The 26590-nt window shown below is 55.6% G+C and overlaps 2 protein-coding genes across 8 annotated transcripts; one reads left to right on the forward strand and one right to left on the reverse strand.

Moving 5' to 3' along the window:
* PRLH (prolactin releasing hormone) lies at positions 415–2384 on the forward strand. Its single transcript, XM_021075904.1, has 2 exons — positions 415–552; positions 997–2384. Exons 1-2 carry the CDS (start codon positions 453–455, stop codon positions 1158–1160), a joined length of 264 nt encoding a protein of 87 aa, XP_020931563.1. The 5' UTR covers positions 415–452; the 3' UTR covers positions 1161–2384.
* On the reverse strand, positions 2987–26090 carry RAB17 (RAB17, member RAS oncogene family). 7 transcript variants are annotated; one of them, XM_021074613.1, is made up of 7 exons: positions 25830–26090; positions 20391–20439; positions 19011–19126; positions 11072–11223; positions 10530–10655; positions 7144–7237; positions 2987–6916 (listed from the first exon to the last, which is right to left on the reverse strand). In XM_021074613.1, the coding sequence occupies exons 3-7, from the start codon at positions 19108–19110 to the stop codon at positions 6801–6803; spliced, it is 588 nt and encodes a 195-aa protein (XP_020930272.1). In that variant the 5' UTR covers positions 19111–19126; positions 20391–20439; positions 25830–26090; the 3' UTR covers positions 2987–6800.

The raw sequence follows: 26590 nt of genomic DNA on the forward strand, positions 1-26590 counted from the left end.
GGGCAGTCCCAAGACAGCCAGCGCTCCACACCCACGCTCACAGACCTCCCGGGTGACTTCTGATGATATTGGGTTCATGACCACAGGACGAACCCGGCAGAGGCTGGCATGTGCGGTCACCTCATTTAATGCTCACTGCAATGGAGAGAGGGGATGGGGCCCGGGGAGCAGATCCTCACTCCCAGCCCAGCCCGGCCAGCACACTGCCTGCACTTGTGTGTAAACACATGCACACCCTCTCACCTACACAGACACACGCCCTGTTGCACACGTGTGTGCATACACACTCTCAAGTGCACATGCATACGTGCACATCCCCCTGACACACGCACTGCGCCTGCATCGTCTGCAGCTCCCAGCTCTGCGCACACGCACCCTCATGCGGGCGACGTCCCTTCTGCCCCAGGTGCACCTGCCTGTCTGGGATCCCACCTCGAGCGAGGAACCAGGGGATGAAGGCGTCGGGGACCTGGCTCCTGGGCCTGCTGCTGCTGGGCCTGGCCCTGCGGGGCGCTGCGAACCGAGCCCACCAGCACTCCATGGAGATCCGCAGTGAGTGCCAGACCCCCGCCCCCCCCACCTCTCCACCCCCGGCCGGGTCCCAGGTGGGGCCTGGCCCCTTCCCGAGCTGGGGCAATGTCCTCGCTAGGTGCCCCAGAGCCGGAGGTTTGGCCTTCTGTTCCTCAACCTCTCCCCAACGTGCCCTGCCCTGCAAGCGGCGGAGGGTTTGTTTCTCACCAGGACAGTCAGGGGCTAAGGCGCTTTGCCTGTGAGAAGGGGCTGGGGGGACAGGAAGGGGAGGGGAATTCATCCCGGGTGAGTTTGAATTCCCGTCTCCTGGAGACACCCTACCACCCAGAAATGGCCTGGCCAGGGCCCCCCCCCGGCTGCCCCCACAGTGCAGGGGGGTCCCAGCATGGCCTGGGCCTCTGGGCAGTGCCCACAGCAGCACAGCCCAGGGCAAGTGCATTCATGCTCTGTGCTCACCCCTCCCAGCGCCAGACATCAATCCTGCCTGGTACACGGGCCGCGGGATCCGGCCTGTGGGCCGCTTCGGCCGGAGGAGAGCCGTGCTGGGGGATGGACGGAAGCCTGGCCTCGGACACCTGCCAGCCTGCTTGCCTCTGGGAGGAGGCGCTGAGCCCGCTCACAGGGGCTGACAGCCTGCTCATCCAGGGGGAGCTCCCGGAGCCGCCCCTCCTCCACAGGCTACTGTCCCTTCAGTCCTAATAAAAGCAGCTGGCCTTCTCCACGTGCGTCTGTGTGGTGACAAAGTGGGAGGTGCTTTCCTTCCTGGGACCTTAGCCCAGCAGGACTCTCAGAGCCCAGCACCCAGAGGTGCCGGGACTTGACCAGGGGCACCCAGCACAGAGTTAGGGGGACCGGGACGTGCTGGGTCATCTGCAGCCTGTACCAACCCTCCCCCAAGCTGCCCTGAATGGCTACCGAGGCTGGGCACTGCACAAGGCCGCTGTGCATGAGGCCCCAGAGGAGGGCAGCACAGCCCCTCAGCCTGACCTGTCCCTCTCTCTGTCCTAGTCCTTTTGCCCCCCCGTTGGTCCTCAGAGGAGAAAAAAAAGCATGGGTTGCTTGTTTCCAATACTCTAGGTTCAAGTATTTCCCGCCCACGTTGCATCCCTTTGCTGCCTGTTTCAAATCCCTCGGGCCTGTCTCTGGGTCCAGCCTCAGATGTAACTCGCTTTGGTGCTGGGAACACTCGCCACTAACTGGGCAACTGTGCCCAGCCCCTAACTTCTCTGAGCCCCGGAATTGAGGGTTGTGATATCCGAGTCATTCCTGAGCTCAGGTTGGCCCAGCACCTGCACGCCAGCCGACACGTGTGGATGCTTCATGAATGAAAACCCCCTTCCCCAGGGCACCCCCGCCCCCCGCGTCCAGTGCTGGGGTGGGGGGTGGCCAGGTTTAACCAGTTGCTTCTGAGCCCAGAGCTCAGTGCCTGTCAGGCCTCTTTCTGCAGGGTCTCCTGCCCTGACTCCAGGACTCCCTCTGTCCGTCCACACTCAGGAGGGCTCAGGACACAAGTCCCGAAGGACCCCAGACCCCAGTGTCCCCTCTCCAAATCCAGAAGGCGGGTGGCCAGCTGGAGGAGGCTGAACTAGCCCAGACCACCCAGGCGGGGCTTCCCAGCCACAGGGAGGCTGGAAGTGGGTCAGGGGCAGAAGTCCAGTCTGCTCCCAGGAGAGGTCCTGCTGCACTGACACCCCCCTCCCCGCCAGGGGGGGATAGTGCAATTGGGGACAGGAGAGGGGCAGGGCCTGTTCCCAAGGGGGCAAGTGCTGAGCCAGGCCTAGAGGAGTGGAGAGCCCAGGAGAGCAGTTTGGTGGCTCTTTGAAAACAAAACATCGAGGAGGTGCCCTTGTGGTTCAGTGGGTTAAGAACCCACTATTCTCCCTGAGGACTCAGGTTCGATCCCTGGCCTCAGTGGGTTAAGGATCTGGCAGTGCCATGAGCTGCACTGTAGGTCAAAGATGCAGCTTGGATCCCTCGTTGATGTGGCTGTGGCGTAGGCCTGCATCTGCAGTTCTGATTGGACCTCTGGCCTTCCATATGCTGCAGGTGCAGCCCTAAAAAGAGAGAAAGAAAGAAAGACAGAAAGACAGACAGGAAGAAGAAAGGAAGAGAGAGAGAGGGAAGAAGGAAGGAAGGAAGGAAGGAAGGAAGGAAGGAAGGAAGGAAGGAAGGAAGGAAGGAAGAGTGAGTTACCCCCACTCCTGGCACACACCCCAAAGAACTGAGAACAGGTGCCCAAACAAATACGTGCACAGCAACGTTCACAGCAGCACAATTCTCAACATCCAAAAAGGGAGAAAATACCCATGGGTAGACGAATGGATAGACTACACGTGGTCTGTCCTTACAATGGGCTCTTGTTGGGCCATGAAAAGGAACAAAGTTTGCCCACATGCTCCCACGTGGGTGAATCTTGAAAACGCGATGCAAAGTAGAAGAAGCCAGACACGTAAGGTTCCACAGTGTAAGATTCCATTTCTCCGCAAGGTCCAGACAAGGCAAATCCATGGAGACAGAGAGCAGGTGGGGGCTTGCCGGCGCGGGGGGGGCCGCTCCAGGGGTACTGGGTTTCCTTCTGGGGGATGAACGTGTCTGGGGAATGGACCGAGGTGGTGGAGGTGCTGAACGCCACTCAGCTGAACGCTTTAAACAAGAGTTTGCAGCCCTGCGTGATGCAGGCGTGGAGTCATCAGTGTGGCAGAGGCCCCAGGTTCCAGCCACTGGGACCGTGGTACCCTGTCAGGGCAGCCCCGGGAAACTAACACATCTTCTGAGCCCAGAAGCACAGAGGTGGAAGATTTTATGTCTCCTACAACTTCTTATGAACGTTTTCAAACATACCAGGAAGTTCAAAAAATATTGCAGTGACATCCGCATACCTCCCACTTAGATCCAAGATAATCACGGCATCATGGGATGTAAGTTGGGGATATCCAATGTCCCCAAGAGACTTCAGCATCTTTCTCCTCAAATTGAGAACAATCTCCTGCCTGACCACACAATTATTATCATGCCTAAAACATTTCGTAATAAATCCATAATACGATCTAGTTTTTAGTTCATACTCCAAAAAAAATCCCAAATATGGCAAGAAAATCTTAGTTGTCTTTCTTGTTTTTCAGGCTCCAGTCCAAACTCAGGGTTGCAGTTAGTTGGTTCTCATCGGTCCCTCATCATCTTATTTTGTCCCAACATTGACTTTCACCAGAGACCAGACGGTACCTTGTAGGATGGTTGGCGTGTGTGGGGCTTGTCGACTGCCCCCCACGGTGCTGCTCCATTGTTCTTCTGTGCCCGTGTTTCCCATCGGCTGAGTGGTGGCTCTAGGGGCAGGGCTAGATTCGGTATCACCGAGGGCACCAATGCTCTGTGTCTTTCCTGTCACATCGCATCCACCAGGTGACAAGTCGGGGCCTTCAGCTGAGAGGATCCCTGGACTGTAAAAGTCTCTCGGTTTCCTCATCTGCTCATGACACCCTCGGCAGAGGTTCAGGGGCCCGTGACAGTAGCCTGTTCCCCAAAGAGCTCACCACCAGTGACGTACACCCCGCTGGGGGTCCCGTGGGGTCGCGCAGCAGGGCTTCTCTCATTCCTCCCACGTTTATGAGTGGGATTCCTCTAAAGGAATAGTTCTCTCCCTGCCTTTCACGTCTGTTTTCTCCTTTTTGTTCAAAACCTTACAAATCATTGTTGATGCTCAAATTGTCCTAAATTTGGCCATGAGACCCCCCAAAAGGGAATAAGTTTTAAAAGAAAAAGAATGGATTCCCCCGTTTGCCCCTCTGGGCAAAGGGGGCTCTTCCGGGATGGGGTCGGGGGGGGGGGGGGGTCGGCTGGAGAAAGCACTAGAAATAGAGGGGTGAGAAAGGAGACGGTCACAGCCAAGACAGCTGGTTGTCCCAGACGCCGCTTCTCAACCTCTCTGTGCCTCCACCACAAGCACACGCGCGCGCGCACCTACACATGTGCACGCACACCTACACGTGTGCGCGCACACGCATGTGCATACACGTGCACGCATGCGCGCTCACATACATACACCAGCTGGTGAGAAAAGTTGACGCAGCTTCCCCGGCTGCGGGAAGGACCGGGAGTTCCCAGGCCAGCCTCCCCCAGGACCATTTATCCTGAAGAATCTACCCTGAACACCTGCCAACCCCTCCCGCCAGGCCCCACCCCCAGCCCCAGCCCCACCCCCGCCCCTCGGGCCCAGGATGGGCCGAGATCCGAGATCCGGTGGTGAAGCGCTGACACAGAGAGAGGCTCCCACGAACGTCTGTTGGGGGTTGGGGGCTGGAGACTTTCTAGAAAAACCTGCCTTTTCTTTACATCGCTGGGAAAATTGGCTTTTGTCCTCTCGTGGGACGTGTTTGTCAAGTGCCTGGCCAGTCCAGACATTGTTCAGGCACCGGGAAGCCCACAGGAGGCAGGACAGACGGAACCCCTGCCTCATGGCAAAGCCCCCCATCTCTGAGGATTAGGTCACGGGAGGGCTACAACTCCCAGGGCCCAAGCCGCGCTGCAGACGGATCAGCCAGAGCCTCTGGTGGGTGCGGAGATGCTGCCTGTGGAGGCTCCCAGGTGATTCCAGGGCAGGATTGAGCCCCACCTGCCTCGTGGGGGAGGAGGGGAAGGAAAGGGGCAGTCACTCCCAGGCGATGGGGAACCCAAGCTCTGGCACCACAAGGCACCCCATCCCACCTTGGGGGGATGGGACTGAAAGGGCGCCCGTGGCGAGGATGGAAGGATGCTTTAATAATAAATTGTAGCACAGTGATCCTGGCCTGACAAGACGGGAGGAAAGCAATCAGATATATGGGCATCCTCTAGATACCATTATTTCCCCATTTCCTATTTCCTCTTCAACACAGGAGAAACTCCCCTCAAAGCCTTGCGTCATCCGGGGTGTAAAACTGACCCAAGACCAGGAGCCGTGGGCTTCGCCTTCAGCGATACTGCAGCGCCACCTCGCGGCCAAGGGCAACCTCAGCCTCGTAAATGGGTCCTGCCCTTTGCGGTGGGGGGGGGGGGGGGGGGGGCGGTCACAGACCTGCTACGTGGAATTGAGGGCAGAGAGCACGAGGACCCAGCACGGTAACGCAGGCTCACACCTCGCGAACTTCATCCACGAGGGAACCGCCGTATGAAAAACCTGACTGCAGCCAGAAACTGCAGCAGTCAGTTGTCAGGCGTCACCTGGAAAGTGTCTAAGACAGATGCCATGGGAGCGCTGTGTGGACGTCAAGGAGCTGGGCGCCCAGGGGAAGGATGCCTCGCAGGTGTCCTGTTGATGCTCACAGCTGCCACAGCGAAAGCCCCTTTTTCAGAGGGATAACATCGTCTCGTTTAAAACTCCATCCCTCTGCATCAGTCTCAGGGGCCGAAACCAGCATCACCTCGCACAGCAGCCACCTTCACATGGCCGCTGGCCCACCTCCCAGAAGGGCCATGGGGGCCTCTGTCTAAGGCAGAAGGAGGCGAGCACATAATGACATGTCAGCATCACGAAGGTGTCCTGTGCCGGCCACCTGGGTCCCTGTTATCTACTCATCACAAACCCCCCCAGAGGACATGCGGGAACAATCCCCCATGGTACCAACTACCAAAGACCACGGGATAGAGAAAGGTTTACTTTTTGGAGAAAAACGCCTACACGGTACAACGTGCCCCTCGGGCGGACAGCCTGAGTCCTCATGCCCGTAAGCATCATTTCATCAGAGGGGAGGGGCCTGGCACCCCACCCCCACCCCAGTTGCCCTCTGTGCTGCTGGGGGACCTCACAGAGATCCAGTGACGATAAGCCCAGCCCCGCGACCATCCCTCCACCTCTCCCTGGCACTGCCAGCTCCACCTGGGCCTGCTCTGTCCTCTTCACCTCCGGGGGCAAGTTCCTGCCCGACACCAAATACGTGCTGGGTGAGGGTAGTTTTCCCACTCTCGCTTTGCCTCCGACCGTTTCAACCCTCGGTGTCTGATGGCCAGGCAGCCGAGGGGCCACATCCTGGGCCTCCGAGGTTCAGTCTGTATCTGGCGTCTGGGGGACGGGGGGCCGACACCCTTTGGAGCCACTGGATATGGGCCCTTGGCTTGAAGGATTCCCGCCAGCTCTGGGAGGAGGTAATTCAGGGGGATGCCAGCTTCCAGAGCCACCGGGACTCAGGAACAAGCCAGCATCGACGGCGAATCGGGATAAGTATCTGGTCAACACGGAGCGGGCAGGGCCCGGGCTGGGGGCCTCCTCCCCACGGCCCCTCCTGGAGAGGCTGCTTCTAGCGGGCGCAGCATCTGGCCTGCGCCGAGGGCCTCTGGTTCAGATCCAGCTGTGCGTCTCTCTGCTGCTGCTGCTGGTCCTCCTTCCTCTCTTCTCTGCACCAAAGCTCCTGGGCTGTGCAGGACAGACGGAGGGGGCTTGGTGGGCAGGAAAGTCCCCCAGCCCAGCATGTGCCCTCCGCAGCCCCCCCACCCCCCACCGCGACATTTTCCCAAAGTCACAAAACATGGGCCCTGGGGCCCTGCTCACTTTGCAGCCCCTGGGGACATTCTGCTGGGTCCCAGGACGCCAGAGAAGATGCAGCGATGGGCCACCCCTGCTCCAGGGCAGGGTTCACTCACCAATGGCGCCGAAGGCCTCAGTCACCTGGTGGTTCAGCTTGGCCGAGGTTTCCATGAATAGCAGCCCCTTGCTCTCGGCAAACTCCTTCCCCTCCTGAGGGAAACGGCCAGGAAAAGCCCACGTCGACCACCCAAGTTTCCTAAGAGCACTTAGAGGCCTTCTATCAGAAGACCCAAGAAAGACCCAGAAGCAGTGGCACCCGTGGGGAACCTCATTCCTGGAGTCCTGTTCCGGGGGGGCGGGGGGTCGTGGATCAGGAGGCCCAGGCCGGGGCAGGGCAGGGAGGGCGGGAGCTGGCTGGAAGGGCTTCCTGAGCCAGATGCGCCCGGCAGAGTGGGAGGCCGCTGTCCTGGGCGAGCTCCCTGTCTCCACACCCTCGGGCACCTGTGGGCTCTGATGCTAAGTGAGAGATGAATGGGGAGGCCTGGCGGGAGCCCCCTTGGGCCCTTTCCTGGGGACCCCTGCCCAGGGGTCAGGCCTTGGAAGGAAGGCTGGAGGGGGCAAGGGCAGGCTGGAAAATACCAGGGCTGCTCGTGTGGCCGAGAAGGGGAGATGTGGCCATGGCCGAGCCCCAAAGTCGGGGTGAGGGAGGACCTAGGGCCTCCTACGCAGGCCCCTCGCCTCTGGGCTCTCCTAGGAGGAGCAAGGCTCAGGCCCCAGACAGTCCTGCCTGACGCTGAGCAGACTGAGCGGGCTGTGCCCACAGCCTTACACCCAGTGGTGCCCACTCCCCACCCCACCCCCGCCATGGGCCCTCAGAGCTTTATGTCCCCCGAGCCTCTCTGCCAGTTCCCGAACACAGAGAGATGGGGGCGGCATTATCTCTGTTTTAAAGGCCGAAGTGGGGTCCCCGTTGTGGCGCAGCAGAAACGAATCCCACTAGGAACCATGAGGTTGCGGGTTCGATCCCTGGCCTTGCTCAGTGGGTTAAGGATCCAGTGTTGCCATGAGCTGTGGTGTAGGTCGCAGACGCGGCTCGGATCCCAAGTTGCTGTGGCTCTGGCGTAGGCTGGCAGCAACAGTTCCAATTCAACCCCTAGCCTGGGAACCTCCACATGCGGGTGCGGCCCTAAAAAGACAAAAGACAAAAGTAAATAAATTAAAAAAAAAAAGGCCAAGGTGACCAGCTACAGTGGGGAGACTTGGTGACTTCACATGAATGAAACCCAAATATCCCCCTTGGCCCCACTAGCCTGCGGGCTCCAGCTGGGGTGACTTTAAGAGTTTGTCCTCAGGTCCACTGGGTCCCTAAATGGCAGGTCCCCCATCCTCCGACTGTCCGTTGGTCCTTGAGATCCCCCAAGACAGGTGCACGGTTAGCTCCCCCCAGGAGAATGCACACGTCCAGGGCAGAGGACTCGGCCCCTAAATTCATTCCCCAGCACAAGGAGGCAGGGCCCCTCGGGAAACGGCTGATTCCAGGGTCGCGGCAGAGGACAGACAGGGTGAGGGCAGCATGGCATGGTGAGCCAGGACGTAAGGAAGAGCACAAAGGATAACGGGGCGAGGCGACAGGACTCAAAGGGCAGGGGCCAGCGGGGGCGGGGCGCTCAGCCACCAAGTCAGCTTTGCCCGGGCCAGAGGGCACGAGGGGGAGAACCCATCAGATCTGAGCTTGACCTGGCCGGTAGTTAAGAGTGCTGTGTGAATGGCTGGTCGTTTCCTGGTTTGATCATCATTCTGAGTTTTGTAAGATATGAACAAGTGGGGAAAAGCAAGGGGAAGGGCAGACAGGAATTTTTGGTACTATCTTTGCAACAATGTTTATAATTCTGAAGTTATTTTATGATGGAAAGCCCCAGGAGTTCCCTGGCGGCCTAGCTGGTTAAGGATTTAGCATTGTCCCTGCTGTGGCTTAGGTCACTGCTGGGGCACGGGTTCAATCCCTGGCCCCGGAACCTTCGCATGCCTCAGGCACAGCTAAGAAGAGGAGAGAGAAAAGAAAAGAAAAGAAAAGAAAAGAAAAGAAAAGAAAAGAAAAGAAAAGAAAAGAAAAGAAAAGAAAAGAAAAGAAAAGGAAACAAGGTGAAAAGCCCCCACATTTACATAAAAGCTGCACTTTCCCACGTCAGTGGGGCCTCGGCCCAGGGCCTGTTGGGTCTGCGGCCCTTTGCCCACCGCCCCCCAAGGCCCAGCCATGCTCATGGAGCTGAGCAAAGACAAGGCCAGGCTAGGTCTGGGGGCCCCGAGGTCTACAGCTCAGACCCCAGGATGGCCGTGTCCGCGCAGTCTCAGCCACAGGGTCTCCCACCCACAGGCTAGTGGGGTCCTGGGAGAGGAGGCGCCTCTTGCCCTGAGCTGGCGCCCCCCTCTCCTGGTCTCCACCCCCAGGCCCTGTCCCCCTGCTCAGCCTGACCACGCAGCGCAGGTCCCCACCCCAGAGACTCAAGGCTGCCCAGAATAGGGCCCCAACCCCAACACCCCCGCCACTGGGGTCTCTGCTTCCCCCAGCCGCCTGCCTCCCCCCACTTCCCCAGGGAGCCCGCCTTGCAACCCAGCGCCCTGCCCTCCCCCCAACTCCTGCTCTCCACCCCCGCCACAGCCTCCCCTGAGACCCGCCCCCAACACGCACCCCCCCACACACACATATACACGCACAGACACCACCTGTGCACATACACCCCCCCACACACCCGCATACACAGATACCACCTGACACCACCTCTACACAGGCATACAGCATACACACCTTACACCCACAACCCATAAACACACACATGCACACACCAGAACCCCCCTCCCTGCTCGAATCTCCCCAGATCAGGGCTTTTTGTTTTGTTTTGTTTTGTTTTTTGTCGCTTTGGTGGGGCACATGTGGGGCACATGGACATTCCCAGGCTAGGGGTTACACCACAGCCACAGCAAGGCAGGATCTGAGCCACATCTGGGACCTGCACCAGAGCTCACGGCAACGCCAGATCCCCGACCCGCTGAGCAAACCCAGGGATCAAACCTGGATCCGAGTTGGGTTCGTTAGGGAACCCCCCAGAACTGGAATTTGGGACTGTTGGTCCCTTGGTCAGTTCCTAGCAGAGGAACCTGGCTGCACCCTTCCGCCCCCTCGAACAGTTTGTCGAACGTGAGGTTAAACACGTGAAATCCCCGGGACGGGGCGGGCGGGGGTGGGAGGTTGGGAAAGGTCGGGTTTCCTTCTGGAAACTGTTCTCTGCCCTGTCCCCGCTTCTGGCCCTCGGGGGCTGTGCTGGTGCTCACAGCTCCCCCCACGGCAGGGGGTGACCCCTCTGGGTCTGATCTTCCCAGCAGAGACCACAGCCTTTGCCCAGAAGGGAAATTAAAGCGGGACACATGGCAGCGGGGGGAGGGGGGAGTGGGCGTGTGTGTTTGCCCTCCCCCATCGGGGACCCCAGAAGGGCTCCAGTCCCACCTCAAAGGCCACCTCCCGCTCCTTGCCAAGGTCCAGCTTGTTGCCAACCAGCATCACCACCACGTCACCCAGGCGGAACTCCTCTTCCAGGTCCTTGAGCCACTGCTGCGCCTTGAGGAAGGAATCCTGAGAAAGGAACGGGGACCATCGGGCAGGCCCGGTGGTCCTCCTCTCCCCCCGCGCCCCCCGCCCCGGGAAAGAAAAGGCAGGTGTCAGAAGAGGCCACCCCGTGCGAAACACACGACCCAGCCGATCCGCCCAGGGACTCATGACCGATGGATGGGGGCGCTCTGCTCCCAGTGTTCTGGGAGGACCACAGAGGGACACAAACCCAGCCAGACAGCAGAAGGGCTGGTCAGGGAGGGCTTCCTGGAGGAGGTGACCGGCTTTCACTGAAGGATTCTCTACCGGTCGTCAAGGATTTTAAGAGACCCCAGCCCAGGCCGGTCACAGAAAGCCTTCAGAAGGCTGCCTCCCCGCCTGGGAGAACAGAAAGGCACAGGTTGCGAAGGAGGGCGGGGAATCGCCCAGGTGAGCCTCACCTTCCTGGTGACGTCATACACCACAAGCGCAGCATTGGCGCCCCTGAAGTAGAGGTGGCAGACGCTGTGGTACTTCTCCTGGCCGGCCGTGTCCCAGATCTCCAGCTTCAGAGACGCAGCCCCCAAATCCACCACCTTGGTGAAGAAGGCACCTGGAACGGAAGAAGGCACCTGGAACGGAAGCTCATGCCCAGAACCGGTCTTCACCCGCTGCTCAGCCTGGGCCTGCGCGAGCCCCAGGGCAGCAAGCCGGGGCGGGGGCACTGAGCAAACTCCTCTTGTGGAAGATGGCACTTTCCAGAAAAAGCCAAGTGTCACGAGGAACTGGCTGTTGAGCTTTGCAGATTCCACAGAGGCTTTGGGCAGCGAGATAAACTCGCAGGGTCCTAACTCAGAATCCTCTGTGTGCAGTGTGGAAGGGGTCTCACACCACCAGGGGTCCCACACGGCCTTGCGGGTGTCCAGGGAGGCAGTGGGCACATGGATGGTCACACTGGCTTCTCCGATGCCTTCTGGCCTCCTGCTTACCTCCCGGCCTCACCCACATGGCTCCCTGCCCACCTCCCTCCTCCACCCACCTCTCCACTGAGCACCCTTCCTCCCCCTGCCCCGACACGCTCCCCCGGTCTTTGTGAATCAGCCCTGGGGGCGCTGCTGGGCCCCCCTCCCTTCCCCGGGACGATCTATCACGTCCCCCTGCTCCCACACCCGGTGCACAGGTGGACTCCTGTGTTCTCACCTGTTACCCCAGGGGACAGTGAGCACCTGGACAGCAGGGACTTTCATTCATTCATGCCCCTGCTTGATACCTACACACAGGGAAAGACCCACCCCAAACCTTTCATTTGACGTATTGGACAATGCGCCGTTCATTTGAAGATGGTTTTCACCTGAGCGCAGGGTTCTGAAGCGACGTGACTCTGAGATACTCATTTAGTAACGATGAGATGTTCCGCCCCCAGGATGTAAACTGGCATAACTACCATGGAAACCAGTACGGAGGTTTCTGAAACAACTAAAAGTGGGGTTGCCCTGCGATCCAGCAACCCCATTCCTGGGCATCTGTCCAGACAAACCCTGCACCCCAGTGTTCATTGCAGCACTACTCACAACGGCCAACACATGGAAACAACCTAAATGCCCATCAACAGATGAATGGATGAGGAAGGTGTGGTCTATATACACACTGGAATATTACTCAGCCATAACAAAGCGTGAAACGATGCCTCTTGCAGCAACATGGATTATCATACTAAGTGAGGTAAGTCAGACCAGACAAAGAAAGACAAACAGCATATGAGATCACCGTATATGTGGAATCTCAAATGACGCAAATGAACCTATCTACAAAACAGAAACAGACTCACAGATAGGACAGACTTGTGGTTGCCAAGGGGGAGGGGGTGGGGAGAAATTCCAGATCATCTCATCTCAGGGTCCTTAACTAGTCAGATCTGCAACCCTTTCCCCAACACAGCCGCATTCACGGGGGATTAGGATGTGCACGTATCTTCCAGGGGACACACATCCACCCACTACGGACAGAGGCGGAGAGGCGCGTCTGGGCTGAGGGTTCCAGCCCAGAGCTGGTAAGACCACGATTGCCTCTCACGAGAATCTAGACTCTCCAGTGGAAGGCGCCCGCCAGGTCCTCTGCCGGCACACCCACATCTTCCTGCTTGGCCACAAACAGAGTCAATTCACCGCCCAGGTGCATTGGGCTGAACGACCGCGTCCTCCCCAAATTCCTGTGTTGAAGCCCTAACTGTCCACACGATGATAAAGCAGCTGGCACCCTTGGGCAGTGGTCAGGGTTAAATGAGGTCGTGAGGGTGGGGCCCTGAGGATGGGGTTCGTGCCCTCGTAAGAACGTACTGCCTCTTTCTCTGGTTCTTTCTGTGTCTCTTTCTCTGTGTGTCTTTCTGTCTCTGTCTCTCTCCCTCTCTCCCTCTGTCTCTCGCTGTCTGTCTCTGTCTCCTTCCCTCTCTCTCTCTCTCCCTCTGCCCCTCTCTCACTCTCTCTTTCTCCCAATCCCGTGGAAGCATAAAGAAGAGGCCACGTAGGCACAGAGCCAGTTACCAAGATGGCAGCGACTCGTAACCCAAGAAAAGAGGCCTCGGAACGAAACCTATGTCTCCAGCCCCTCAAGCGTGGCCATCCAGCCTTCAGAACTGGGACTCGGTCTGCAGTCTTGTCATGACATGACAGCCCGAGCAGATCACGACACCAAGTCCAGCACAAGTGCCGTCTTTAGCTCAGCCGTGGGACTGACGGCTCCCAGCCCACACGGGGCTCCCGTCCGGTCAGAGCAGGACAGACGTCCCATTAGGACCGGTGACGCCGTGAGGGTGAAGGTCAGGCATGGGCCTTGGATGGAGGTTTATCAGCGGCACGAACTTTGTGCGCTGGCTTAAACCTTTGCAATCCCAGCCTCCTCTCCTTTACCACGAGTCCACAGGGCCCCTCTCCCCAGGTGGGTGTCGAACTCGTGAGGAAGGAGAGAAGGGGCGGGGTCTGGCCCATGATGTCCCCTCCCTCCGCCTCCCCCGGGGACAGGCCTTTTATCCACCTCCTTGTCTGCAGGTCGAATCACACTTCCGAGTTGAATTTTGTTTTCCTCCTAAAAGTCATCACTGCCGGGTAACGGACGGGCATAAGCTCAGGTTTACCCCTCCGTTCACAAGCTTAGCTTCTGGTCGTTTCCTTTTCTACTCAGAAAATGACGGTGGAGGTTGAGTTTAAATCAGTGTAAAATCTGGGTTTCCCATCGTGATGCAGCGGAAACGAATCTGACCAGGAACCATGAGGTTGCGGGTTCGATCCCTGGCCTTGCTCAGTGGGTTAAGGATCCGGCGTTGCCGTGAGCTGTGGTGTAGGTTGCAGATGCAGCTATGATTCAACCCCTAGCCTGGGAACCTCCATATGCTGCAGGTGCAGCTATAAAAAGCAAAAAAAAGGAAAGAAAGAAAAGAAAAGAAAAAAGAAAAAGACCCCAGGGCCACCTGGCCCTCGGTTTTATGTGGTGCCCCAGCTCTGGCCTCAACACAGGAGCCCCAGCAGCAGGGACACTGGGACGCCCCCCTCCATCCTCGGGAAGTGCCTCCCACTTGGTGAGCTGAAACGACCCCCGGTGAGCAAGGAAGGACAAGAGAATTCACTGGGGGCTGTTCTGCAGTTGCATTTTGTGGCTCCAAATTGAAAGGTGTCTCAACTGAATGTTAACACAAGGAAAAGTTTTGCTTTTTCTCCCTTTTAATTAAAATAAACAGCTGATCCTGCTCACTGGAGCCTTCTCTGCAGCATTCATCTTTTTGGTAAAGTTCTGAGCTGCCTTCTGTCTAGAGGAACACGACAGGCAGGTGGCGAGACTCCTCAGGGACACCTGGGCTCAGGTAAAGCTCCGTCTGGCAGGAAAGGGAGGCTGGAAGTCCACACACTTGGTGCCTTTCCTGCCCAGGCAGCATCCCCGACCCCTGCCGTCCGAAATCATTTTAGCTTCTGCCGGCAGCTCTGCACTTGAGCACTAGATCCCTCCAAAGATGTCACCAAGAAGGTGCCAGGTAGGGAAATGGGCCAGAGTTTGCCCCGCTGGGTTGTGTCCAGTCCCAGGATGGGAGGTCTGGAGGGGGGGGGGGGGGCTCAGTGCGATCTTCAGAAGCTCTTGGTGGTCCCAGTCCCCAGCCACAGCGACTCTTTTTAGAGCTGCCCACCTCCCCTGCCAGGCTTCCCCTGCATCTCTCTCGGGGTGGCCAGGAGTTCCTGGGGGGTGGGAGGGGTCTGGCCTCCCTGCCAGCACCTGAACTCCAGGAGGCTGCCCTCACTGCTGCTCTGGCTCTGCTCTGGGTGTGCGAGTCTGTCCCCGCCTGTCACTGGTAGGGCCTGGCTTCCTCTGGCTGAGCGGGGTCTTGCCGCAGCCGGCTGGAACCCTGTGCTACCTCCTGCCCTGCTCGGCAGAGCCCTGCCCAGCGCTGCTGATCCACGATTTGACGTCCTGGTCCGCCTTTCACGGAGCCCCCCGCCCCCCGCCCGACCTCACCCTGGGAAAAGCCTGTGCATCCCTGTTTCACAGGTGGAAAGAGGGAGATGGGAGCCCCTGCCCTCGGCCGACCCCTCCTTTGATCATTCAGCTTCCTGGAGGCCGAGCCCTGCCAGGCACCACCACCCACCACATTCTGCCAGCTACGTGCGCCCCCCCAACCCCCGCCCTCATCCTCCCCCAGGCTCTGCCCCGCTGCTCACCCCCCATAAGGCCAGAGCCTCCGGGACAAAGAAATGGATGTGCCTTCGAAGGGACGCGCAGATTGCCTCCCTTAGATTAAAGGGACATGCACGCTCCGTCTGTTCATTCTGAAAATAAATTTAATCCAATACAAATAAAAGAATTAATGAGGACACTAAAGTTTGTAAAAAGGTCTGTTTCCTTTATGAACCATATTTACATTGTGAATAAAGTGAAAAAAAGGAGCATCTGGAGTTCCCATTGTGGCTCAGCAGGTTAACTATCTAACACAGTGTCTTTGAGGATGCAGGTTCGAGCCCCAGCCTCACTAAGTGGGTTAAGGGTCTGGCATTGCCACAAGCTTGTGACCACAACTAAGTCACAGATGCGGCTTGGATCTGGCGTGGCTGTGGCTGTGGTGCAGGCTGGCAGCTACAGCTCCGATTCGACCCCTAGCCTGGGGACTTCCATATGCTGCAGGTGTGGCCCTAAAAAGAAAAAACAAACAAACAAAAAAAAGGAGCATTGAAAAAATCAGGTGATGTATCATGTTGCAGTGTCTACTTAAATGTCTGATAATATAATCTGACCATGTGGACAACAGAGTATTTGTTCTCTCACTCTTTGGAGTTTTCTTCTCTGCCACCCACTCTGAAGCCCTGCAGGGAGTTTCTATACCAGCCCTTGGTTTGCATCAGCGTAATTTCACTGCGGCTCAAGATTTGACTCTGCCTTAACGAGCTTTACTAGCAGAGCCCTCCTGCCTCTGGTAGCCGTTAACTCAACGCCTCAGTGACCTGTGATCGCCACCCATCCAAGACAAACACTCCTGCGGGAAAAGGGTTACGCTTATGGTGACTCTAAGATGTTACGTCTGGGTGAAATTAAATTTCTCTATTTTCAAAACTGACATCCGGCCATGTTCAGAGAGTTTAGAAGATTAAAATTCCCTGGAAATGAATTTGTTTGGGGGGAATTATCTGATAACCTAAGAATGCCACCATTAGAAACCATTTTTTTCCTTTATTAAATTTTTGAGGGCCACACCCGAGACATATGGAAGTTCCCAGGCTAGGGATTGCATCAGAGCTACAGTTGCCGGCCTACACCACAGCCACAGCCACGGGGAATCTGAGCCGTGTCCGTGACCTACACCACAGCTCATGGCGGTGCCAGATCCTCAACCCCCTGAGCGAGGCCAGGGATCAAACCTGTATCCTCATGGATACAAGTTGGATGCTTAACCCACTGAGCCACAACGGGAATTCTGAAATCTCTTCATTGTTATCTGAAACAAAGTTGATTAAAATATTCAGCTAGAAAAAATAAACAAATAAATAATAAATAAATAGAAGTTAGGATATATTTATAATAATATAATAAATATAACAACATAATTATCAAAGTTTAGAATATATGTGGGTGAATACTATAACATAATAAGTAGTATCATTTATTTATTCTCATAATAATGTAATAAATCTAATAATATCCCCCTCCAAAGGGTGTAATAACATCACAAGGTCTGCGAGGCGTGTGAAGTGCACACGGCAATGTAGGTGGGGGAGGGATTCAGCTCCTAAAACAAAGCAGGGCTGGTCTACGTCCCCTCCACCCAGCTCAGTGGCACATAGTAGGTGCTCAGTAAGGAGGCTGGGGGCTAATTGAAAGAAGGACGGCTAAACTCAGCCAGAGGGGGCTGTGGCCACAACACTGGTCTACACTGGCTGCCCTCTGCCCCCATGCCTTCCCACCCGCAGCCCAGGGAAGCCCAAGTCAGGGCGAAGGCACCAGCCCGGGGGCCGAGGTGGAGTCCTGGGGGGACGAGCTGGGCCTGGGGGAGGGGCAGTGCCAGGGGGAGGATGGCCGGAGCAGGCGGAGGACCAGGAGCGGACAAGGCGCACCCAGGCCTGGCCCCCAAGCAGACACCCCCACCTCATCCCAAGTCCATGCAACTTCCCAACCCTCACAGAACCCCTGAAAGAGGGCGGGGTGACTTGGACAGCTGGGAGAGGGTGACGGCTTGTTGCAACTGAAGGAACCAGTTGTCCAGTACAGGGGCAGGGGTCAGGCCTTCTGGCTTCTCGCTTGGGAAAGTGATGGAACTTGTCCAGTCCTCCCTTTCCTTCCGTGCAAATACAGAGGGCCAGCAGGCCCAGTGTGGCTCTGTGCCAGTGGGGCCCTACTGTGCCCCAAGGTAGGTCAGTGTTGCAGGCCTCGCTGGGCCCAATGAACTAAGATCACGGCTTTCAGTGAGACCCCAGGCCGCCCTCCTCGTCCTCTGCACACCTGCTGGAGGCCATGCCCTGGCCACCCGGGACACTTGGGCTCTGGGCTGGCTCTCACAGACTCAGAGCAGGGCAGGGAGCCTCAGCTTTCGGGGGAAGGGTCTGTAGGCTTCAAGGGCTGTACTGCCAACCTTTCCTCTGTGGGGCAGGGAAGGGGACAGTGCAGCATTGAGAGAATAAGAGGTCACTGCTCATCACTGCCCTTCCGGAGTAAAAGCAGCCACAGAGGACACACGTGAGTGAGGCCGTGTTCCCATGAAAACTTACCTGACCCCCATATCTTGGATCCCATACACTCACACCCAGGCACTCGACCCTCCATGTCCCACAGTCGTGAATGAATGAGGGAGTGAATGAGTGAGGGAATGAATGATTGGATGATGGACTGAAGGGGTGAGAGGATGATGGAGGGAATGAGTGCATGAATGAGTGAGTGAGGGAATGAATGAGTGAATGAATGAGTGAGTGAGAGAATGAATGAGTGAATGAATGAGTGAGTGAATGAAGGACTGAATGAGGGAGTGAATGAGTGAGGAATGAATGATTGGGTGATGGACTGAAGGGGTGAGTGGCTGATGGAGGGAATGAGTGCATGAGTGAGTGAGCGAGCGAATGAGTGAGTGAACGAATGAATGAGTGGGTGAATGAGGGAGGGAGGGAGGGAATGAGAGGAAGACTGAGGGATGAAAGAGGGAATGAAGAGGGAACGAATGAGGGAATGCAAAATGGCTTATCCCCGGCAGAGTCCAAACGTGAAACCAAAGCTTTCAGTCTGAGTCCGGTGTCTCCACCACGCCGCCCCCTCCCGGGAGAATTGGTACAAAGCCCGAGTTGGTTCCCCATTTTCCTATTTTCAGCGGGAAACAGGGGTTTTCACCACCACCACCCCCCTAGCATGTGAAGGAGGCCGCACGTCCACAGATGCTCCAAAGACCTTCCCCTTTGAAAACCATGGCTTGTTAGCCTCTTTAAGAAGTGCAGGGAGTGGGGGGGGGGGTCCCCCTCCCTGCCACCCCTTCCTACAGCAACCCCCCTCTCCCAAATCCAGACCAGGCAGGTAAACCCAGTCCAGGCAGAGAGAGGGCAGCTTTAACAGGAGGGTAGCCAGCCAGGGTGAAGCCCGGCTTGTTACGGGGCTGAGTGGCAGAGCCTGGGGGTGGGGGGCTTCTTCTGGGCTCCCCCTTCATGGGCACAATCCCTCCCACAGCCAACCCTCTGTCCCTGCATCTCCACCCCCGCAGACTCCAGCTGAGCTGAAACCTGGCCGAGTTCTGCATGCCCTGTGCGGACCTCCTGCCCTCCCTGCCAGGCCATGTGGGAAACTCCCAGGGTCGGCGGCCCGGGCTTCTCCGCCAGGGGACTAACGAGGGATGCTGTCAATCACTTACATCCCACCGTCGGCAGGATGCTCTTGAAGTCATTCTTCACATACCGGAAAGCCAAGCTGGACTTGCCCACAGAGCCACTGCCCAGGAGAACCAGCTTGAAGACGCAGGGCTGGCTCGGGGCGGTGCCGGGGCAGGGGGCCCCATCTGCCTGCGCCATGCCCTGCAGAGAGACAGCGTGGGGACAAGGCTGAGTGTCTGATGCCAGTTCATCTGAGCAAGTTCACCCCAGCACGCTGCCACCCTGGTCGAATACAGACAGCCTTGAGCGGGACGGTGCTCCCCAGACTGGCCACCCCCGGCCACTCCCACCCCACCTCCCCATCTGGAAAGCGGGTGGACCACAGCTGTGATCGAGGTCTGTCACGAGGTGCTGCAGTGCGGGGCTATAGCTTGGACGGCGTGTCCGTAGCGCCTGGCAGAGGCAATGCACAGGAAACAATCAGGGGCTCGCCTCATACCGACTCACTGTCCCCATCACTTCTCACTTTTGAAAAACCCGTGACTGTTTTCAAAAAGAACCTGAAACACCTGAAAGGGACAGCAGCCTCTCAGTTGTGGTTCATGGATTAAACGTGGTGTTTCAGGAAAATCTATCTACCAAAAAGGTTGGAGCCCCAGAGATCTCAAACCATTTTCGTCCTTCCTACTGTATGGAAAGCCTCAGAACCCGCAGGGAGGGGCCCCACAGAGAAACAGCCCCGTGATCAGAGCACAACCCCTGCGTATGTTTTCATTACAGAAAATTTCACCCCGAGAGGATGGAGGCCATTCTGGGGAACCCCGGCCTCCGTCACCCGCCTCCTCGACGATCGGTTGTGACCAGTCGTGTTTCACCCATATCCCCAAGGCTCCCGCTCACTCGGAAAAGATGAGTTTGAAGGAAATCTCAGACATCCTTTTTTTTTTCTCCTCCTGCAAATTTCAGCATATGCACACGTGTTTTTTTCCGTGCAATGTATCTGTTGATGACGTCAGGCTGTCCTTGCAGTTTCCAGTCTGGATCACGTTGTTTGTGCCTCCGTCTGTGGGCACTGAATGGCTTCCTGCAAACCCTGTGTTTTCTGTAGCTTGGTGGCTCAGAACAGAAATCTGATCAGAGACAAGCTATATTTTGGCGAGGATGCTTTGTGAGTGTGGTATGTGTTTCCTCCAGAGGCGAATACTGTCCAGGGGTCTCTTAGTGATGTTAGCAGCCCCTGAAGACCCGTATCACTTTGTCTTCATCTTTTTTTTTTTTTTTCCACACGCATGAGATGCAGAATTTCCTGGCCCAGGGAAGGAACGTGCACCTCAGTGGCATCCCGACCCCAGAACTGACGATGACGGATCCTTAACCCGATGTGCCACAAGCGAACCCCTTGTCCCATCTATTTCTGGATTGCTTCTAGAGAGAAAAAATTCCCCTGAAAAATATCCAGACCCACCTCACTGTCCCCAGGAAGCAGCCATGGCCACAGACTGGTCTGCTCTCCCCTGTGGGACACAAGGAAAAGCATCGAGTTTGGGATCAAAGTCTCAAAACAAATAGGACCGAGTCCTAAATACCAACAAGATTGTTCTAGATGGACAGTGACTAGAGTTCTGGGGTCTGGCAAAGAAGGACTGGCCGGCCCCTCCAAGCCCTGGGGAAATGGGACAAACATGTCTGGAACCCCATCTTCAACGGGGTACTCTCATGCTTCACCATCAAGAACGATGTTTAACGGAGAGTTCCCGCCATGGTGCATTGGGTTAAGAATCTGACTGCAGCGGCTTGGGTCTCTGTAGAGGCGTGGGTTCAATGCCTGGGCTGGTGCAGTGGCTTAAAGGACCCAGCATTGCCACGGCTATGCATCGGGTTGCAGCTGCGGCTCGGATCTGATCCCCCTGGCCCAGGAACTTCATATGCCAAGGGTACGGCCATAAAATTTTTAAAAAGAAGAATGATGCTTCATGTTGTCCATGTATGAGGTCCTGCCAGGGTCTACTGCCACTTCAGCCTCCCACAGACCTGTGGGGAACCGGGGCTGCGGGGGACGGTCCCCTCTCCAGAACCCCCACTCATTTAAGAACTCAAAGTCATCCCTCCGCAAATTTCTGACCCACTGGTAGAAATAAAACTCTAAGACAACATCAAATAAACACCAGGAACCAAGGGGAGCGCCCCTGAAGCCGCTGGCCCTCCAGGAATAAGATCACAGCCTGTGATCAGCTCTGCGGGGCAAACAGCAAATCAGGGCCCAGAACGCGACAGGCGGCTCTGGGGGAGATGAAAGAGGGCGGCGCCAAGTTCAGGCAGGGCTGGAGCTGGTCATCTGTCAACCCCACCGTCCAATAACCCAGGGAATTTGCCCCACGGCGAAGCTGCTACATCTGCTCTCGCCGTTCAAGTTGACACAAATCCCTCTCCTGACGCAGCCTCCAGTCTGGTGTCACAGCTGCCACCCTCCCCCTGATCGTGTGTCCAGTCCCCAGACATAGCTGTCACAGGAGGAGACAAAAGTCTCTGCCTTCGCGGAGCCTGCAGCTCCCTGTTCCGCTGGTTGATCAGTCTCAGTTGCTGACTCCGCCTTAATTCAAAGTTTGTTTTGCTTTTTAGGGCCACACCTGCGGCATATGGAGTTTCCGAGGCTAGGGGTCGAATCGGAGCTGCAGCTGCCGGCCTACACCACAGCCACAGCAATGCATGATCCGAGCTGCGTCTGTGACCTCCACCAGAGCTCGTGGCAACGCCGGATCCTAAACCCACTGATCAAGGCCATGGATCAAATCCACGACCTCGTGGATGCTCGTCAGATTCAGTTTCACTGCGCCACAACTGGAACTCCCATAGAGTTATTTTATTCAGTAGTTTATCTCTCTCCCTGGGCTGAAACCTTTAAAGAGATTTAATTTGAATAATTTTTGGGAGTTCCCTGGTGGCTCAGCAGCTTAAGGATCTGATACTGTCACTACTATGGTGCCACTGGCCGAGGAACTCCGGCTTGCAGCAGGTGCAGCTGAAAAGAAAAGAAAAGAGTATGGAAAAGAAGGTATATATAACTGAATTGATTTGCAGAACTGCAGAAATTCACACCGTATTGTAAATCAACTGTACTTCAATTAAATTGAAATTTAAAAAGCAGAGCAGTTTGCCTTCAGGTCCTCACGGGACTCACCAGGCACCAGCATCATTTCAGCCACCAACAGAGGCTGTGTGGGTCCCTGCAGGGGAGCCGGCTGCCTGAGTTCATTGTCCCAAAGACGGTCGACTCAGCGGCAGTGACCAGGAGCCAAGGCGGGTGGGAAATGAGATGGCTGGTCGAAGCAAGGGCACCAACTTCAGTTACAAGATTCACGGGCTGTGGAGATCTCATGTATAGCATCACAATTAGAGCCAATAATACTGTCGTATACACCCAAAAATTGCTAAGGGAGTAGTTATTTTTTTGTTTGTTTTTGTTTTTTTGCTTTTTAGGGCCACACCCACAGCACATGGAGGTTCCCAGGCTAGGGGTCAAATCAGAGCTACAGCTGCCAGCCTACACCACAATGCCAGATCCTTTACTCACTGAGCGAGGCCAGGGATTGAACTCGCAGCCTCATGGTTCCTAGTCTGATTCATTTCCGCTGAGCCACAACAGAAACTCCTGCTGAGAGAGTAGATCTTAAATGCTCTCCCCACAAAAAGAAATGTGACAGGTGGAGGTGTTGGCTCAGCTAAGGTGGCTGTCGTTTTCCAAGATATAAATGTACCCACCCAATGACCATGGAACAGACATTTAGCTTACGCCATGTTACAGTCAATTGCATCTCAACAAAGCTGGAAACAAGGAACACTTTCAAGAATGCAAATCGAAACTACAATGAGGTACCTGCCACGTCACACCTGACAGAATAGCCATTATTAAGTCAACAAGTAACAAATTCTGGAGAGGGTGTGAAGAAAAGGGAGCCCTCCTGCATTGTTGGTTGGAATGTAAATTGGTACAAGCACTGTGGAAAACAGTATGGAGGTTCCTCAGAAAACTAAGGATAAAGTTACCACATGCTCCAGAAATCCCACTCTTCAACATATATCCGGACAAAACTTTCTTTGAAAAAGACACATGCACCCGTTATGTTCACTGCAGCACTATTCACAATAGCCAAGACATGGAAACAACCTAAATGTCCATTGACAGATGATTGGATTAAGAAGATGTAGTATATATACACAACGGAATACTACTCAGCCATAAAAAAGAACAAAATAATGCCATTTGTAGCAACATGGATGGAACTAGAGACTCTCATATTGAGTTAAGTCAGAAAGAGAAAGACAAATACCGGGTGCTATCACTTATATCTGGAATCTAATATATGGTACAAATAAACCTTTCCACAGAAAAGAAACTCATGGACTTGGAGAACAGACTTATGGTTGGCAAGGGGGAGTGGGATAGACTGGGAATCTGGGGTTACCAGATGCAAACGATTGCCTTTGGAGTGGATAAGCAATGAGATCCTGCTGTGCAGCCCTGGGAACTATATGTAGTCCCTTGTGGTGGAGCAGGATCATGTGAGAAAAAGAATGTTTTCATGTATGTGTGACTGGGTCACCTTGCTGTACAGTAGAAAATTGACAGAACCCTGTAAACCAGCTATAATGGGAAAAATAAAAATCATTAAAAGAAAAAAAAAGGGATGGAATTCCTGAGTTTTCTCTGCCACAGCAGCTAATACCTTGTCTCTGGCTAAAGGGCTTACAGTGTCTGCTTTCAACCAGATATTCCACTGATTTGTGCTGTTATTTCACATACAAAGTTCTAACGCAGCGACAGCAATGCATTGTCAATATTTAGAGGTCATCCTTCAAGTTTTCCTGGGTATTTATGGGCACAAAGAAGACCTTTACCCTGAAACATTTCGGAATTAGCCAAAACAGGTAGACTATGAATGAAGGAACCGTTACTGTGGTGACACACCTCTTTATCCTACATATAACGACTTAATTGTCAATATGAAAAAAATGAACTTACGCATAACCCCACACCCTTAATACAACAAGAGATGGTATTTTGCCTACTTTCTTCTAGTTTTTCCTCTAAAAATCTTTTTTTTGGGGGGGTGGGGGTCTTTTTGCCTTTTCTAGGGCCGCTCCCGCGGTATATGGAGGTTCCCAGGCTAGGGGTCCAATTGGAGCTGGAGCCACCGGCCTACGCCAGAGCCACAGCAACGCAGGATTCGAGCCGCATCTGTGACCTACACCACAACTCACAGCAACGCCGGATCCTTAACCCACTGAGCAAGGCCAGGGATCGAACTGAAACCTCATGGTTCTTAGTCGGATTCATTAACCACTGTGCCACAATGGGAACTCCCTCCTCTAAAAAAACCAAACAAACAAACTATAATTTTAACATAAAATTTTGTATCCTACTTTTTTTTTTTTGCTTTTGGTTTTTTAGGGCCACACCCACAGCATACAGAGTTCCCAGACTAGGGGTTGAATCTGAGCTACATCTGCTGGCCTACGCCACAGCCACAGCCATGGCCAGATCAGAGCCACATCTGCCACCTACACCACAGCTCCTGGCAACGCCAGATCCACAACATATTGAGGGAGGCCGGGGATCGAACTCGCATCCTCATGGATCCTAGTCATGTTTGTTAACCACTGAGCCATGAAGGGAACTTCCTGTATCCCACATTTTTAAAAAAACTTAAGAAGGAGTTTCCTGGTGGTCTGGTGGTTAGGACTCCATGGTTTTGCCACCCTGGCCTGGGTTTGATCCCTGGTCTGGGACCTGAGATCCCATATCAAGTGGGCACATGTCACGGTCAAAAGAAAAAACAAAAACAAACAAACAAAACCCCCCAAACCTTAAGACATATCAAGGGCAGTTTCCCACATTGCTATATATGTTATAGATGCCTTCAGCCTCTAGGAATTTCATGACCACGTAACATTCCAGGTTGCTCCACTTACTACCTAGCTCTCTGGTCCTGGACTTTTCACTTGGCTTTATTTTTCCCTCTGTAATAAGTAAGACTGCAGTAAGCATTTTCGTGTGTCCTTTTTTGTGTGATGACATGTTGTGTTTGGTCATCAGAGGTCGGAGGGCTCGATTCATGGAGAAAATCTAAAATGTGACCCCTGTCTTGGCCTCTGCATTTCCCCAAGACGGGGTGACTGAAGCCCGTCCAAGAGCCGAGAGGAGAGAGTTCCCAGAATCGCCACATGCCTCGCGAGGCCAAGAGGGACGCCCTCGAGCATTTTGGTTGGGGCTTTTCACATCTTCTGAGCTCAGCCCCTTCTACCAAGGACAAAAGGGAAAGATGACAAATCCAGAGCCATCTTCTTGGGGGAGGGGCCACTCCAGGGGAGGGTCAGGGCTGCAGAGACTGCGAGCGCCCTGCCCGCCCGGGCAGGTAAGGAACACCAGGACTTTCCAGGAGTTGTTTGCTCCCCGTCAGGCCGTATCCCTTGAGCATCGTGACCCATTTGAAATGGATTCCTGTAAGGGCTCCTATTCATTACCTGCGGTTTACCTGGAATTTTCCCAGAGGCCACCGTTTAAACAGCCCTGTCCTTCCTGGACCCAGACCTAGCAAGCCATGGGGGACAAGCCAGGGCCCCTCGGGGGCTCAGGAGAACGCACTCCTTACCTCTCACTTTGCCCTTTTGAGCATGGGCACAGGGGCTCATGCACAGACACACAGACACACAACGCACAGACACGCATCACCCGCACACACGCACAGAGACACACACACAGAGATACAGACACACAGAGACACAAGACACATACACACATCACCCACACGGATACACCGACACACATGCACACAAACACACGCAGATGCAGACACACAGGCATTTACACACAGACACACACGCAGAAGTTTAAACAATGACTCACTCGTTCCGCGGGCCTGGTCACTTGCAGCGAGCCTGACAGCCTGTCATCACCGGGTCCTGCCGGGCCCCTGCCTGTGTCCCCTTTCTCCCCACTTCTGACCAGAGGAAAGGTTTGTTCCCTCCACAGGTGGGGCCGGGGCGTGCCTGTGGCAGTGGGCCAGGCGGAGGCTTGCCTCCCGCAGGAATAGGTATGAGCCGGCAGGGCAGCCTCGGGCCAAGGCCAGGCCCAGCCCCCTCCCCCAAGGTCAGGCCTCCTCCCTTCCGAGAGGCTTCCAGGGCAAAGTCCCCCACGGTCACGTGGTCACCTGGGGCAGGCGGGAGGCTGGACCTGAAAGCTGGAGCACCTGCACACCTGCAGGAAGTCACACTCCGCCGGGTCCCCAGCTCTGGCTGAGCTGCTCCGTTTTGTTAGGGTCTCATTTCCATGCTAAAGAGTTCCCTCCTTCCTCCAGCTGTGGGGGTCTTTATGGCACTTGACGCTAGTTGAGCCCAGAAGAGAAAGAAGGCTTTGATCCAATGAATTCATTCCTCCCACAAAAAGCTGGGGGGTTGGGGCGGTGCGCCTGGAACCAGAGGCCAGCCAGGCTGGGCGGGTCACAGACGCCTCCTGGCTGGATGCCACTGGGGGCTGTACCTGTCTAAGGCCATCTCCTGCTCCGTCACCCCGACACCTGACCAGCCCTCCGCGGGGGTGGGGGCTGGGCACAGACAGAGGAAGGACACCTTGGGCCTTCCAGATTCTTCACATGGCTCTTAGGCTCA

Source organism: Sus scrofa, chromosome 15, assembly GCF_000003025.6.
Source record: "Sus scrofa isolate TJ Tabasco breed Duroc chromosome 15, Sscrofa11.1, whole genome shotgun sequence".
Lineage (NCBI taxonomy): Eukaryota > Metazoa > Chordata > Mammalia > Artiodactyla > Suidae > Sus > Sus scrofa.